We start from the raw sequence: 13308 nt of genomic DNA, 5'->3' as shown, positions 1-13308 counted from the left end.
CATGGAACCATATGCAATACCCTGTGATAAACCATAATAGAAAAGAATATACATATATTATAATTATATATATTATATATGTAACTGAATCACTTTGCTGTACAGCAGAAACTAACACAACATTGTAAATCAACTATACTTAAATAAAATAAATTTAAAAATAAAAAAGACTGCCTCATTGAACGCTAGAGCTTAAAGAAGGATGGAGCTGAGCGTTCCACTCAGGGTTCTGAACCTTACAGCCTGGATAAAGCAGCCAGTTGCACAACACAAAAGGGGATCTAAGGGAACGCTTTTATGTGGTAGACATCTTCATAATTTTGAAGCTATTTTCATATTTGTTTACTCCAAAGATGGGCAGTTTACTTGTGTGTTACAACAAGGTTTCCAGCAGATGGCTGAAACATTTCTTGTTCTAACAAAATCAGCTCATATTGCAACAAGTTTTTGATGGAAACAAAGTGTCTTGCTTACAAAGTTGATACATCTTACTCCCCTCAGAATTACAAAGGGCGAACCAGTTGGATAATTGAAACATTTTATCAGTCTAGCAACATCTAACATAAACTATGCATTATAAACAGTAGTTGTTTTTCTGTCTGATACAAAACACCTTTTTAAAAAAATTTTAAAAGAACCTCTCTTGGATTAGTCTACTGGCGACATTAGATAGTACAGGTTGTTTATCAGAATGTTATTGGCGATTCCCTATTGAAATTTAGTAAGTACTTCATTATGACACAAATCACTGTATAACTGTTAATATTCACTTACGATCAATACTATATAAAGTGAATATTACATTGCCATATATTGTTTTTGTTCTTATGAAAGTTTTGTCAGTACAAAGATTAATAAGGGCTGTTAACATTCTGTGGCTGATTACAAGCAAAATATTTTAAAATGTTAACTATTCTAAGATAAAAGTCTACAATGCCACAAGAAAAACTGTTGACTCTCACGACCATTTCCAGAGAAAATGAGATACAGGAGCAAGAAAAGTGAAACTCTCAGGAATAATAGTTTCTATGAACACAAAACACGTAATTATTATTAAATAAATTAATGTATCTTGGAAAACGTGAATGTTTAGGACATCAAAAACACTGTTATTTTATGTTCGACAGTAAGATCTGTACAGTTTATAGGGAGTGTAATTATTATTATGGAGAAATATAAATGTTGAAAGGAGCCTCTTTCTAATTTTCACAAAAGTGCCAGATGCACTGAAGACAGCTTTGTATATGGTGTGCGGTAATTGTGAGCTTTATAGCAAATAGTCTGTGATTGATACAAGTTAAAGCACTGCCCTGTGTGAATGACTCGCTTCTGCAAATCAGGACAGACCCAAAGTTCCACCTCACTCACTCACATTCTGATGAGCCTTCCTGTGAATCTCGGGGCCTGCACACCAGCTCATTCTGATGTGACATTAACAATCATGAGAATATATGGCCGGTCCTCTGAATCCACAGGTTCTGCATCCGTGGCACTAAACACCCACAATCATAAAGATCCACGGTTGGTTGAATCTGTGGATGCAAAACCCACTGACTCAAGGACTTGAGCGTCTGTCCTTGGTATGGGGGTGGGGTCCTGGAACCAATCCCCCTCGGACACCCTGGGATGACTATATAATACTTTATTTCTCCCCAACCAATTTTACATTTTGCCAAAATCCAGGTTGCACGCATAGGACTGTGTCCTGTGAATGTACGTTAATATGTGTTAGACCAAAAAAACACTAATAATTTCAGATGGCATCCACCACCTTCATCTCATCAATGAGGAAATGAAATTCAGAATTTTGGAAAGCCTCATGAATGATTTTCTTCTACTCTGCACAGGTCTCGATTTATAACAGCTGCCGTTACTGAGTGCCAAGTGCTACGATAGGTGTTTTCCTACCCAGTTAGCTCTTTGACAAGATTCAAGGGAATTAGGTTATAAAATCCTTAATTCACAGAGGGGAAAAACTGAGGTTCAGAGAAGTTAACTGGCCAAATTCACTTACAAACCCAGATCTCCCTTTTACTCCAGAGCCTGTGTCCTTTCCATTACATCTTGCTGTTTATAGTAACCAAACACGGACAATGTGTTAAAATGCAAGACAGCATTCTGGAACCATGAACAACGTAAGACAGCATCCTGGCACCATGGACAAATACTTGTGTGTGATGCAGAAGAGGTCACGCTGCCTTAGACCACCGAGGATCATGTTTAAAAGGAGGAACTGCATGGAGGCCACCTCTCTATCCCTTCCTTTGCCTGCTTTAAGCCATGGGGACTGGGCACTGGTCCATTCGACTCCAGTTCTGATTTGGTACAAGGTCAAGGTAGCCCAAGAGTGGGGCTCTTCATATGGGAATGGAAAGGAAAGATGAAGGTCAACGGACAGGCAGCAACAGAGCACCAGCTTGACCTTCACCCTCTATTGCTTCTCAGCTACTTCTTCCTTCTGTCTGAGTTCCTGCTGCCATCATTCCCACGGGCCCCTAAAGGTGTCTGTCGGTACCAGCAATGACCTAAGAGAAGGCAGGAACTTTCTCTCTGAAGCTCCTTAGGTGCAACTCAACCAGTTCAGTGCTACGTGGGCCTCAACTACTATTCCTGGGTTCTAATGAGACGAAGAATTTATGTTTAAATGGACATGTTTAGTTGCCTGGATTATTTTTATAAAACGATTAGTAATTTTTCCCAGTCCCTCATTTCCAAATCAGAATTTCCTATGGTAGCATTAAAAAACAAAAACCAAAAAAACCCTTTGTAAATATCTTTCATGGAAATCTTTACCCAGCGCACTTAGCAAAGCCATAGGGTTTAAAAGATACAACAGATCTGGAGTTTGCACAATGCAGATTCTTTTTGGAAATTCTTAATACAAATCAGATGTGCAGAGAAGGAGCCAAGTTTTTAAGAATTGCCAAGATCTAGACATCTCAGGTCAACTTCCAAGCTTACGCTGAATTCAGAGAAGCCTAAAGGCCACCCTGCATCTCCCACTTATGCTCCGCTACCATTGTAACTACTTGGCCTTACTTCCAAAGTATTATCACCCAATTAGCGTAATCTTCTGATAAGAAGTCCTATTAATAGTCAAAATTAGAAGACAACCCCATGTTAGTGGCTTTGAGATTGTTAATGGACTGTGGACTTGACCTGCTAGAGATATGAGAGGCCCCTGTATCTCTTTCTACAAAACATATCTTTTAGGAATAAAACTGAAAAAGGGTTTAAGCTTCCTTTACAGGACTGAATCAGAATGGACTTACAAGCCTGGAATTTTTCCAGCCTGTGGGTTGGCGTCCACTGCTTTATGACTAAGCCTTCTCCTCACACGAACATTTGGAAAAAAACAAAACAAAACATGGTTAGCCTGTGAAGCTGAAATTCCTTCCTAAGCCTTGCTCAATAGAGAGAACAGAATTAAAGCACAATGTTTAAAAAGAGAGAATAAAGTACACTGAGTAGATATATACAGAGACAGAGAAACGGATCTCATATACACGATTCATTCTTAAACATAAAACAAGCTCTTAAAATGCCCCAAATTAGCTTTCACTAATAAAATGTTACTATTAGTTTAACAGGGAGCTATCATAATCCATTATAAAACCAACCTCAAAGAAAAAACTCAAAGCACGTTTCATGAAACCAGAAAGAAAATGGTTCCTAGTTCTGGTGTTAGCTCAATACTAAAAAGAGTTTCTGACAAATCATAAAATGACAACTTTTCACCCAGTCTGTCGTAGAAAATACTGTTCACAAACAAGCCACTAAAATTAACTTTAAAATGGCAGCAGAGAGTATTAGAAATATAAAGTGCTCCGTGTGGAAATTCAGAACAGGTTCTCAAATTCCATGGAGCTGGTACTAAGCAAATTCTCAGAAACGACTTCTGTCTGAATAGGAGCCCTGAGAGTTCAAGTTGTAATTTTCTACTCGCATGATAGCTGGTGTAAGCTGTGACCGGCAGCTGTTTGATTAGCGCCCACAGTGACGTCAGGAGAAGGCGTATGTGGCATGGAGGGCTGACAGCTTGTGTGCGTATTAGGGGGTCTTCTGATTCACCTCTGGGAAAAGAGGCCACACAATATCTGAACCGCAGGAACCAGCAGTAAGACGCCCCTTACCTTTCACTGTTCTTTTTGCCACTAGAAGAACTGCTGGTGGATCCCGTGCGATTCCGGTTTCCTTTGGAATCCCCATAGCTTTCCCTTCGACCACCAGGAGATACCCGTTCGGAAGAGCTGGTCCTCTTGATGGTACTAAAAGTACAAAGTAAATGACAATGAAATCCTTCACGGAGTGATTTTATTTTACTGCTGAGTGTGAAAATACATACATAGAACATTCTATTTCCATGTGGATATTTAAAAGATAGACTGGTACGAAATTCCTAACTATAGAGATCAAAAAACTTTTCAGAGTGTCACTTGAGATCAGTGCCTCTACTCATTGCCTTTGTAACTGTGGCAATTAGTGTAGTTCAAGGTCTTAGACGAAGCTGAAAGGTAAGATTCCCGACAATACCGTGAGAACTCTCCGGGGGCTTAGTGGGAGGTGATCCGGCCCTTGCGCAGGTTTCAATCGAGACCGGTGGTGCTCAACCAGGGGTGACTCTGCCCCCCAGGGACATCTGACAATGTCTGGAGACACTTTTGCTTGTCACAACTGGGGCAGGGGGAGGGCTGCTGCATCTAATGCATAGAGGCCAGGGACGCTGCTAAACACCCTATAATGCCCAGGACAGCCCCGCGACAAAGAAGGATCCAGCCCCAAATGTCAATAGTGCTGATATGGAAGAACTCTGGTCTAAAGGCATACGTGGGACAAAGACATGCCACTCTCTGTAGGAGGCCTCTGTTTAGAGGTGGTACCCATGCAAGTGCTTACTTCCTTCTGAATAACCAGAGGGACTAGAGCGGTTGGAGGCCTGGTGAGGGATGTCTGGGGAGGACTTCCTGAAGATTGTCAATTTCTGGGAGACAGAAAACGAACGGCTTGAACGTGTTATAACGACACAGTAGGGAAGAGCCTGTCCTAGGAAAAGGGATACCCCACGCACAGGTAATTCACAGGCGTGAGGGGTCAGTTAGCCAGGGCAGGGGCTGTAGGTTGATGGTTTGCTCTCGGAGCCCGGAAGTGTATTACAGGCATCCCTGTAAAGTTTGTTTGTTTTTTTTATCTTCATCATTAGGCCATATGTTTCCTGAGATCCCGTCTCATTTATCATTCTTATATTCTTTGCAGAGCCTAGTATAGAAGCTTGATAAATATTAATTAAATGAAGGGGTGAAATAAATGAAATGGTAGTGTCACAGTGACCCTGTCACAGGCAGAGGCGTGTGATGCTATAATTTAGCACCTGCTCCGTGAGAAAGAAAGAAGGACAAGAGTGGATGGTGGTACCGCTCCCGGGTGGGGCTGCGGGGGGAGGTCTGGTCTGGATGCACAGAGTCAAGGTGCAGGTGGGCGATAACGCAAGTCTGCAACCCAGGAGGTGGCTCGGGACTGGCCCTGTCAACTGGGGGGTCACTGAGCCATGGACACGGAGGAAATCTCCACGCCAGGAAGGAGAGAAGATGAGAACGAAGAGAACCTCCCCGGGAAAGAGTAACTTTATAAGACGTGGGATGAGGAACTGCCACAGGAATCTCAGGTAGCAGATAAACCCCGAGGGACTGGGGAGGAAGAACCCCCGGAGGACAGTGAAGGTGCTGGGGCTGTGGATGCAGGAGGGGGACCTCGATGATGAAGCCTCAGGGCCTCCAGTCAGGGGAGGGTGGAGACGGACCTGAATTTCAATCCGGAGGACACAGCAGCTGAGAAGCTTGAGACAGTGAGACTACCGCCCCTGGGCTGGATTCCAAAGCCCTCCTTTCTCACAGTTAAATAACACAGAATGTGCAAGAGCCTTGCATACGGGATGCTCTGCTGTCTTCCCTTCATTCTCTTTTTCCTCCTCATCTCTGCCTCCCTTTGGGCCAACTTTAAGTCCTTTTTCCTCTGTAACTTCCAATCGGTCAGTAAATAATCTCTTAGCACGTTTTTAAAAACTGCACAGTGTATCGGCTTTTGAAAAACCATCTCGCTCCCTGAGTGAATGAACATAAATAAAATGACCATAATCATGATGATCTGAAGACACTTTCTGCGTAGTCTTTTTGGTCACTGAGGAAACTCTGAATTGATAGCCCCAGGATCTCACAGCTGGGATCTGCACGGGTGTGTCTTAAGGTCAAAATGTGAATTTTTAGAACTCTCAATTTGAGGACAAGGAAATTATAGACCTTAGGAGAGCATTACATTTCTGAAATTTAGGATTGAAGTCTAAAAATTACAGAAACCTTTGTGTTTAAAGTTCAAGATCTTCCAGTGACGAAAAACACCAAGCTAATTTCACGTTGTGGGAGCGCTCTCTGCTGAGCATCTGGCCCGCCGAGGCTCTCAGGCACGCTGCCCCAGCAGCTGGCAGCCCTGAGCGGCACCTCCGTAGTGTCCTTGTGGGAGTTCAGGGCAAGTTCATGGCAATTTAAAGGCTTGTATAAAACACCCTTAAAGAGCTGAAAAGCCATGACTGTTAATCAATGATAGCAAACGTTAACCGATTTTCTAATAATCAACACTCAACCTGGTGGCTGGAAGAGTTAAGAGGGGAGATCAATGATGGAACCATGGGCAGCAACGGTTCACATATATTAAGAGCTTCGCGTTTTATATGAATCGTTTAATTTAAACCTCAAATCCCCTGCAAAAGTATCATTATCCCTATTCTACAGATGAGGGGACAGCTTCAAGGATATAAAGCAACACGTCTGAGGTTACTTGACCCCCTTGCTCTCTACTGGGCCTCCTAGTTAAGGCCACCTAGGGAATTCCCTGGTGGGCCAGTGGTTAGGACTCCTCGCTTTCACGGCAGAGGGCCCGCGTTTGATCCCTGCTCAGGGAACTAAGATCCCACAAGCTGTGCGGCATGGCCAAAAAATAAATAAATAAAATAAAGACCACCTGCAATTTATGAAACACTGAAGTCCATTAGTTTTGAGGACCTGTTGAACAGAGATGTTGAACGTCTAAAAATCCAATAAAGGTCAATAATTAACACAGTTATATGATTTAAGACTTGATCAATGGCAGGCATCGGATAAGGCCCTCTAAGCTACTGCACTAAAAGGGTGGTAAAACTACTGAAGCAGCAGCGAGGGTTACAAAGTAAATCTAAGTGCTCCTCACCTGGGTGTGGAACTGTTCAGTTTGCATGCACTGAGAAGACTCACAGACCTGTTTAATCTACGTATGAGAGGTACGGAAACAAAGCAGAATAAACATGAGTGCGATAATAGAAGCGTGGAAAAATATTTTGGTAAACTTCAATAAGTTACAGAATACACCGCACATTAAAATGGGAAAACATTTTGGTTTGCATATATAGACTTGGATATAATCCATCGTGGCTCTTTCAAGATATTTGTCATTCACACATTTGCATTAAAATGTTAAGCTTATAAAAAAATCTACTATTGTTGTACACGTAGAAAAAACAAGAAATTTCCTTTTGAGAGCCAAGAGCTCTCATGAATTAAAGAGGATTTACTAGGACTCAGAGTGAAGGACAGAAAATAGAGCTTGAAGACAAGACATTTGCAGGAACAAGGGCGGCCAGAGGAAGTAATACTGTATACTCGCTGAGAGAAGCCCCCTTCAATAACCAGCAGGGAATATCAAGGAAGTTATGCTCCCTCTGGACAGCAAGTGAGAAATCACGTTCTTTATTTTGAAAGTGGTAGAAGTCCTAGCTTGTGAAAGACTGTATAATAACACAGTACATTTTTTATTGCTTAAGGCAAGCATTTTTGGTGTAGAAATGCAGATACCATCATTTCTCTTTTCCCTTCTGCTCTCAACCTCCACTCTCAAACCCAAAGTTCTGAAAATACAATGGTTCTTTACCTTACACTACAGTTGCATTCAATGGTTTTTGCCAATTTAAACTAAATTTTAGACATAATAAAATCTCTGCAAAGGGAGAACAGAGGAAAAATGGCCATCTTTCTTCTTTTGGTTAGATAATAACTCTAAATGTAATAAGCTACCATAGCATCTTTCTTTCATTATGTGATTTAAAACCAAGAATTGGTTTTCCAAAATTTTGCAAAAAAGATCCCAAACTTTTACAATGGAAAAAAAATACTGGGACTTCCCTGGTGGTCCGGTGGAAGATTCTGCGCTCCCAATGCAGGCGGCCAGGTTCGATCTCTGGTCAGGAAACTAGATCCCGCATGCCGCAACTAAAAGATCCCGCATGCTGCAACGAAGACCCGGCACAGCCGGGTCCTATTTATAAATAAATAAATAATAAAAAGGAAAAAAAGAAAGAAAATACTAATCTGAGGGGAAGCTTGTACTCGTGACCCGAGATTTTCTGATGAGGTCATTAGTCATGACAGCCGGAGGGATTAACGCTAGATTAAAACGATTATCTACTCAACAAATACTCATTTGGAATCAATTTATACTGGGCTCTACGCTGAGCACGGGCAAATCAACATGGGACCAGGAGTAACCTGGTTTTTGTCCTGCAAGGGGTGAGGTAATTGTGACAGATTGAGGTCAGGCAACTTCAGTGATTAGGAAATGCTCTTATCTTTGTCTAAAGACATCTTTGTAGCAAAAACCAAGGCATTTCCTAAGAAGGTTGGTGGCCTTAGAGAATTTGACAGACCAAAATAAGTTTTTTTTCTATCATATGAAGCCAACTACCTGAGCCCAGAGGGGGCTCAACACTTGTAACACTTCTGATAAGACAATAAGTACCAATTCATCTTCTGTTCAACAGCACCAAATCCCATTTCTAGCTTGTTACAGAGACCACACTCAAAACCTGAATTTAACACATACATATCAATGGATCTCAATGATAAAGAATATATTAGAAAAAAAAAAAAACCCAAAGCAGATTTAAACCATGTAAGTACCTGGCACTGACTTTGGTGCTTTTACAAATGCTGTATTTCTAATGAGTGCAACTATTTTTCTAAAGGACTATCAGCTGTTTGTTTGAAAGCCATAGATATTTACCATCTTACCTTCCAACTGGAGCAGAGCATTTTAAAAATAATGCTCTCTTTTTGTACCAGTTTTGTTCTTTTGATCTCTCTTCTCACAGCTTTGCCCTATTGTAAAGCTCTACTTAGGAGTGGAAAGAATGAGTGATTGTTTTGAGCCAGTGGAAATGTTATTCTATTGTCAGCTCCAGCATCCCCACTGAGGAAGGTATGACCCTACAATGTCTTCCCCGGATTTTCTGCCTTTTCTCCTTTCACTAATGGAAACAAAGCTTTTCCCAAGGATTCCAAATCACGCCCCCAATCGAAGTCTTAATTGGCAACACAAAGCACAACCCCTGGGTGCTGGACAATTTCCAAAGGGGATTTTGTTCTTTAGTACTAGGCTGAAAAAACCCCAGAGAAAAGAAAACAAACATATACCCATCCACACACCAGAGATGCCCCAGCTTGGTTAATTTGGAACTCTGATTACAGAAAAATTCCTACATGATTATAAATGTATTTGAAATGGCTCGGAGGTTGTTTTAATCCTAACAGGCAGAATGCCCAGCTTGCTTCTGTTTTCAAAATTCTCTCCTAAGGAGAGATCTATAGGAACTTCGTCACAGAGTAATTATTATATGCCACTGTTTGGGTTTCCAACTTCCAGACAGATGGGAATTCACATCCACAGAAGCCCACAAAAGGCAGAGAAACAAAATAAATGAATCGCTATGCTCCACACCGAAACACCAAGAGTCTCAGACACTCAATCTAGAAAACCACGTATTTCTAGTTGGCTGCCGGACAATAGCTTATCAAATGAATAAAACTGATTATTTTGTAAATTAAAAAGAAGAGTCTACAGAGGCCTAAGAACATTTCTAGAAGGAAGGTTATTGTTTAAATGCTAATACACACACACACGCACACACGCACATACACATATATATAAAATATGATGGCTACTGATTATCCTTCCCCGCCACCATCCTTTCCTTCTAAGATAATATTGCTGAGGGCAAGCAGTGTCCATGAGCTCCTTCATACACGGCTGAAACGGGGGGGCAGAGGACCCAGGCTTCTGCTCACAGCAAGGGGCCTGGTCCTGTAATGGGAGTTCAGGCCCTGCAGCCCCATATTAATGGGCAGTTCTGCCTCTCAGAGTTGCAACTTGCTGCCAATCTCTGCTCAGAGTCACCCTCGCCCCTGCCTGCTACTCCTGTCAGCACCCTCAGGGGCATCTCAGAACATCACTGTTTCTAAAGAGCACCATCCAGACAGGATGGGGCACACAAAAGGGATGGTTTCCAAAGAGTAATTATATCAAGCATTTTTTTATGAGTAGATGTAAGCGCTGACCTGGGAATCTTTGCAAGAAGCAGCCTATCACAGTGAAAGGAGTGTGAGCTCTGGATCCAGGCAGACCTGGGTTTGAGCCCAGGTTCTCTACTCACTTGATCCCGGGCAAGTTACTTCACTTCTTTGAGCGTCAGTTTACCCACTGGTAAAACAGGGATAATAATATCTACCTTGGAAGGTTGTTTTGAGGATCAGTGATAATGGTATTAAAAGCTTGATGCTTAGTACGCTTTTATTATCAAAAGATAATTTCTATCATCATCACTGATTTAAAGAGGGGCTGAAGCACCATTACGGCTCTTTCTCTTTTTTACATCCTGTGAAAAGAAAGTATCAATTAGATTCTTCAGCAGAGCCTCACTCCTGTAGTCATCTGCATAAATCTCCTCCCCCAGCCTTATCCTACCCTGAATCAGTGTTTCAAATACTAGAACTCAACACACAATTTGCCAGGGATTCTAACAGTTGTGCCAATTAATCCTGCAAGGTCTAAGAAAAGCATAAACAGTCTATTAAGTGAAGGACATTATTGTACTACATCAAAGTTACTTTGGATCAAACACAGAGCCTTCTACAAAATCAAAGTGCAAGAATGCTTGACATATGCTCTCATGAAAGGAACTGAAAGCTAGAAATTGTATCTACACTTCAAATTTTACTTTTATGATTTTTTGCTCTGAAAAAAAATTTTCCTTTTACTTAAATGCCAAATATATAAAGAGATATAAATTTTAAAAGTTTATTTAAGAGTAAAGAAAAAGAATCTCATTTTTTCATTAACTACTTGCTACTTTAAGAAGTCAATCTTGAAATTCAACAACTCATTCTTAAACAGCCAATGAGTTAAAGAAGAAATTGCAAGAGAATTTTGAAAATATCTAGAGACAAATGAAAACAAAAACAAAACATTCTAAAACTTGTGGGATGCAGAGAAAGCAGTGCTAAGAGGGAAGTTTATAGCTGTGAAAACACATTAAAAAGAAGAAAGATCTGAAATCAACAACTTAACTTTATACCTCAAGGAAACAGAAAAAAACAAGAACAAATAAAGCTAAAAGTTAGCAGAGGGAAGGTAATAATAAAGATTACAGTAGAGATAAACAAAATGGAGAAAAGAAAAACAGTAGAAAAAAAATCAATGAAACCAAGAGTTGATTTTTGAAAAGATCAATAAAATTGCCAAATCCTCCATTAAACTGAGAAAAAGAGAGAAGACTCAAATAACTAAAATTAGAAACTAAAGAGGGACTATTACAACTGATGTCACAGAAATAAAAAGGATTATAAGAGACTACTATGAATAAATGCATGCCAACAAATTGAATAAACTAGAAGAAATGAATAAATTCCTAGAAACATACAACCTATCAAGACTGAATCCTGAAGTATTGAAAACTCTGAATAGACCTATAACTAGTAAGGAGGTCGAAGCAGTAATCAAAACTCTCCCAACAAAGCAAAGCCCAGGACCAGATGGCATGACTCCAGAATTCTACCAAACATTTAAAGAACTAATACCAATCCTCCTCAAACTCTTCTAAAGACTAAAGGGGCAGTGAGGGCACATCCAATCTCATTCTAGGAGGCCAGCATTATTCTGATACCAAAAAAAAAAAAAAAAAAGACACAACAAGAAAAAATACATGCCAATAACTCTGATAAATAATGATGCAAAAATCAACAAAATACTACTAAACTGAATTTAACAGCACATTAAAAGGATTATATACCATGACCAAGTGGGATTTACACCTGTAATGCAAGGATGGTTCAACATAAGAAAATCGATATAATATTGTACATCACATTAAGAGAATGAAAGACAAAAACCACATGATCATCTAAATGGATGCAGAAAAAGCACTTGACAAAACTCAACACCCTTCATGATAAAAACACTCAAACTAAGAATAGAAGAAAACTACCCCAACATAGTAAAAACCATATATGAAAAGCCCACAGTGAACTCATACTCAATGGTGAAAGACTCAATGGTGAAAGCTTTTCTCCTAAGGTCAGGAACAAGGCAAGGATACTTACTCTCATCACTACTGAACACAGTACTGGAAGTCCTAGCCAGAGCAATAAGACATGTAAAAAAATAAAAGGCATCCACATTGGAAAGGAAGAAGTAAAACTATCTCTGTTTGCAGATAACATGATCTTAGGGAAAACCCTAAAGATTCCACAAAAAAACTGTTAAAACTAATAATTTCACCAAAGTTGCAGGATACAAAAACCAAAACACAGAAATCAGTTGTATTTCTATTCACTAACAATGACCAATCTGAAAAGGAAATTCAGAAAATAACCACATTTATGATAGCATCAAAAAGGACAAACTACTTAGGAATAAACTTAACCAAGGAGGTGAAAGACTTGTAGACAGAAAACTACAAAACACTGCTGAAAGAAATCAAAGAAGATACAAATAAATGGAAAGTCATCCTATTTTTGTGGGATTGGAAGACTTAATACATTAAAATGTCTACACTACCCAAAGTGATTTACAGATTCAATGCAATCCCTATAAAATACCAATGGCATTTTTTGTAGAAATAGAAAAAAAATCCTAAAATTCATATGGAATCTAAAGGGACCCCAAATAGCCAAAACAATCTTGAAAAAGAAGAACAAAATTGGAGGACTCACATTTCCTGATTTCAAAACATACTACAAAGTAACAGTAATCAAGACAGTGTGGTACTGGAATAAAGACAGATAATATAGACCAATGGAACAGAATAGAGAGCCCAGAAATAATCCCTTGCATGTATGGGCAAATGATTTTCAGCAAGGGTGCCAATACTACACAAGGGGGAAAGTCAGTTTCGTCAACAAATGGTGAAGGGAAAACTGGACATCCACGTGCAAAAGAATGAAGTTGGACCCTTAC

The 13308-nt window shown here is 40.1% G+C and overlaps 1 protein-coding gene across 7 annotated transcripts in view; it reads right to left on the bottom strand.

Moving 5' to 3' along the window:
• EML1 (EMAP like 1) overlaps positions 1-13308 on the bottom strand; it is a 200626-nt gene that overhangs the window by 51529 nt on the left and 135789 nt on the right. For all 7 annotated transcript variants that reach the window (XM_057543478.1, XM_057543472.1, XM_057543473.1 and 4 more), the window contains exon 4: positions 4134-4268. In XM_057543478.1, the coding sequence (XP_057399461.1) occupies positions 4134-4268 (135 nt within the window). The remainder of the gene's footprint in view (positions 1-4133; positions 4269-13308) is intronic.

The sequence above is a fragment of the Balaenoptera acutorostrata genome, chromosome 3 (assembly GCF_949987535.1).
Source record: "Balaenoptera acutorostrata chromosome 3, mBalAcu1.1, whole genome shotgun sequence".
Taxonomy (NCBI): Eukaryota; Metazoa; Chordata; class Mammalia; order Artiodactyla; family Balaenopteridae; genus Balaenoptera; species Balaenoptera acutorostrata.
This window is presented reverse-complemented; position numbering and strand designations above follow the sequence as displayed.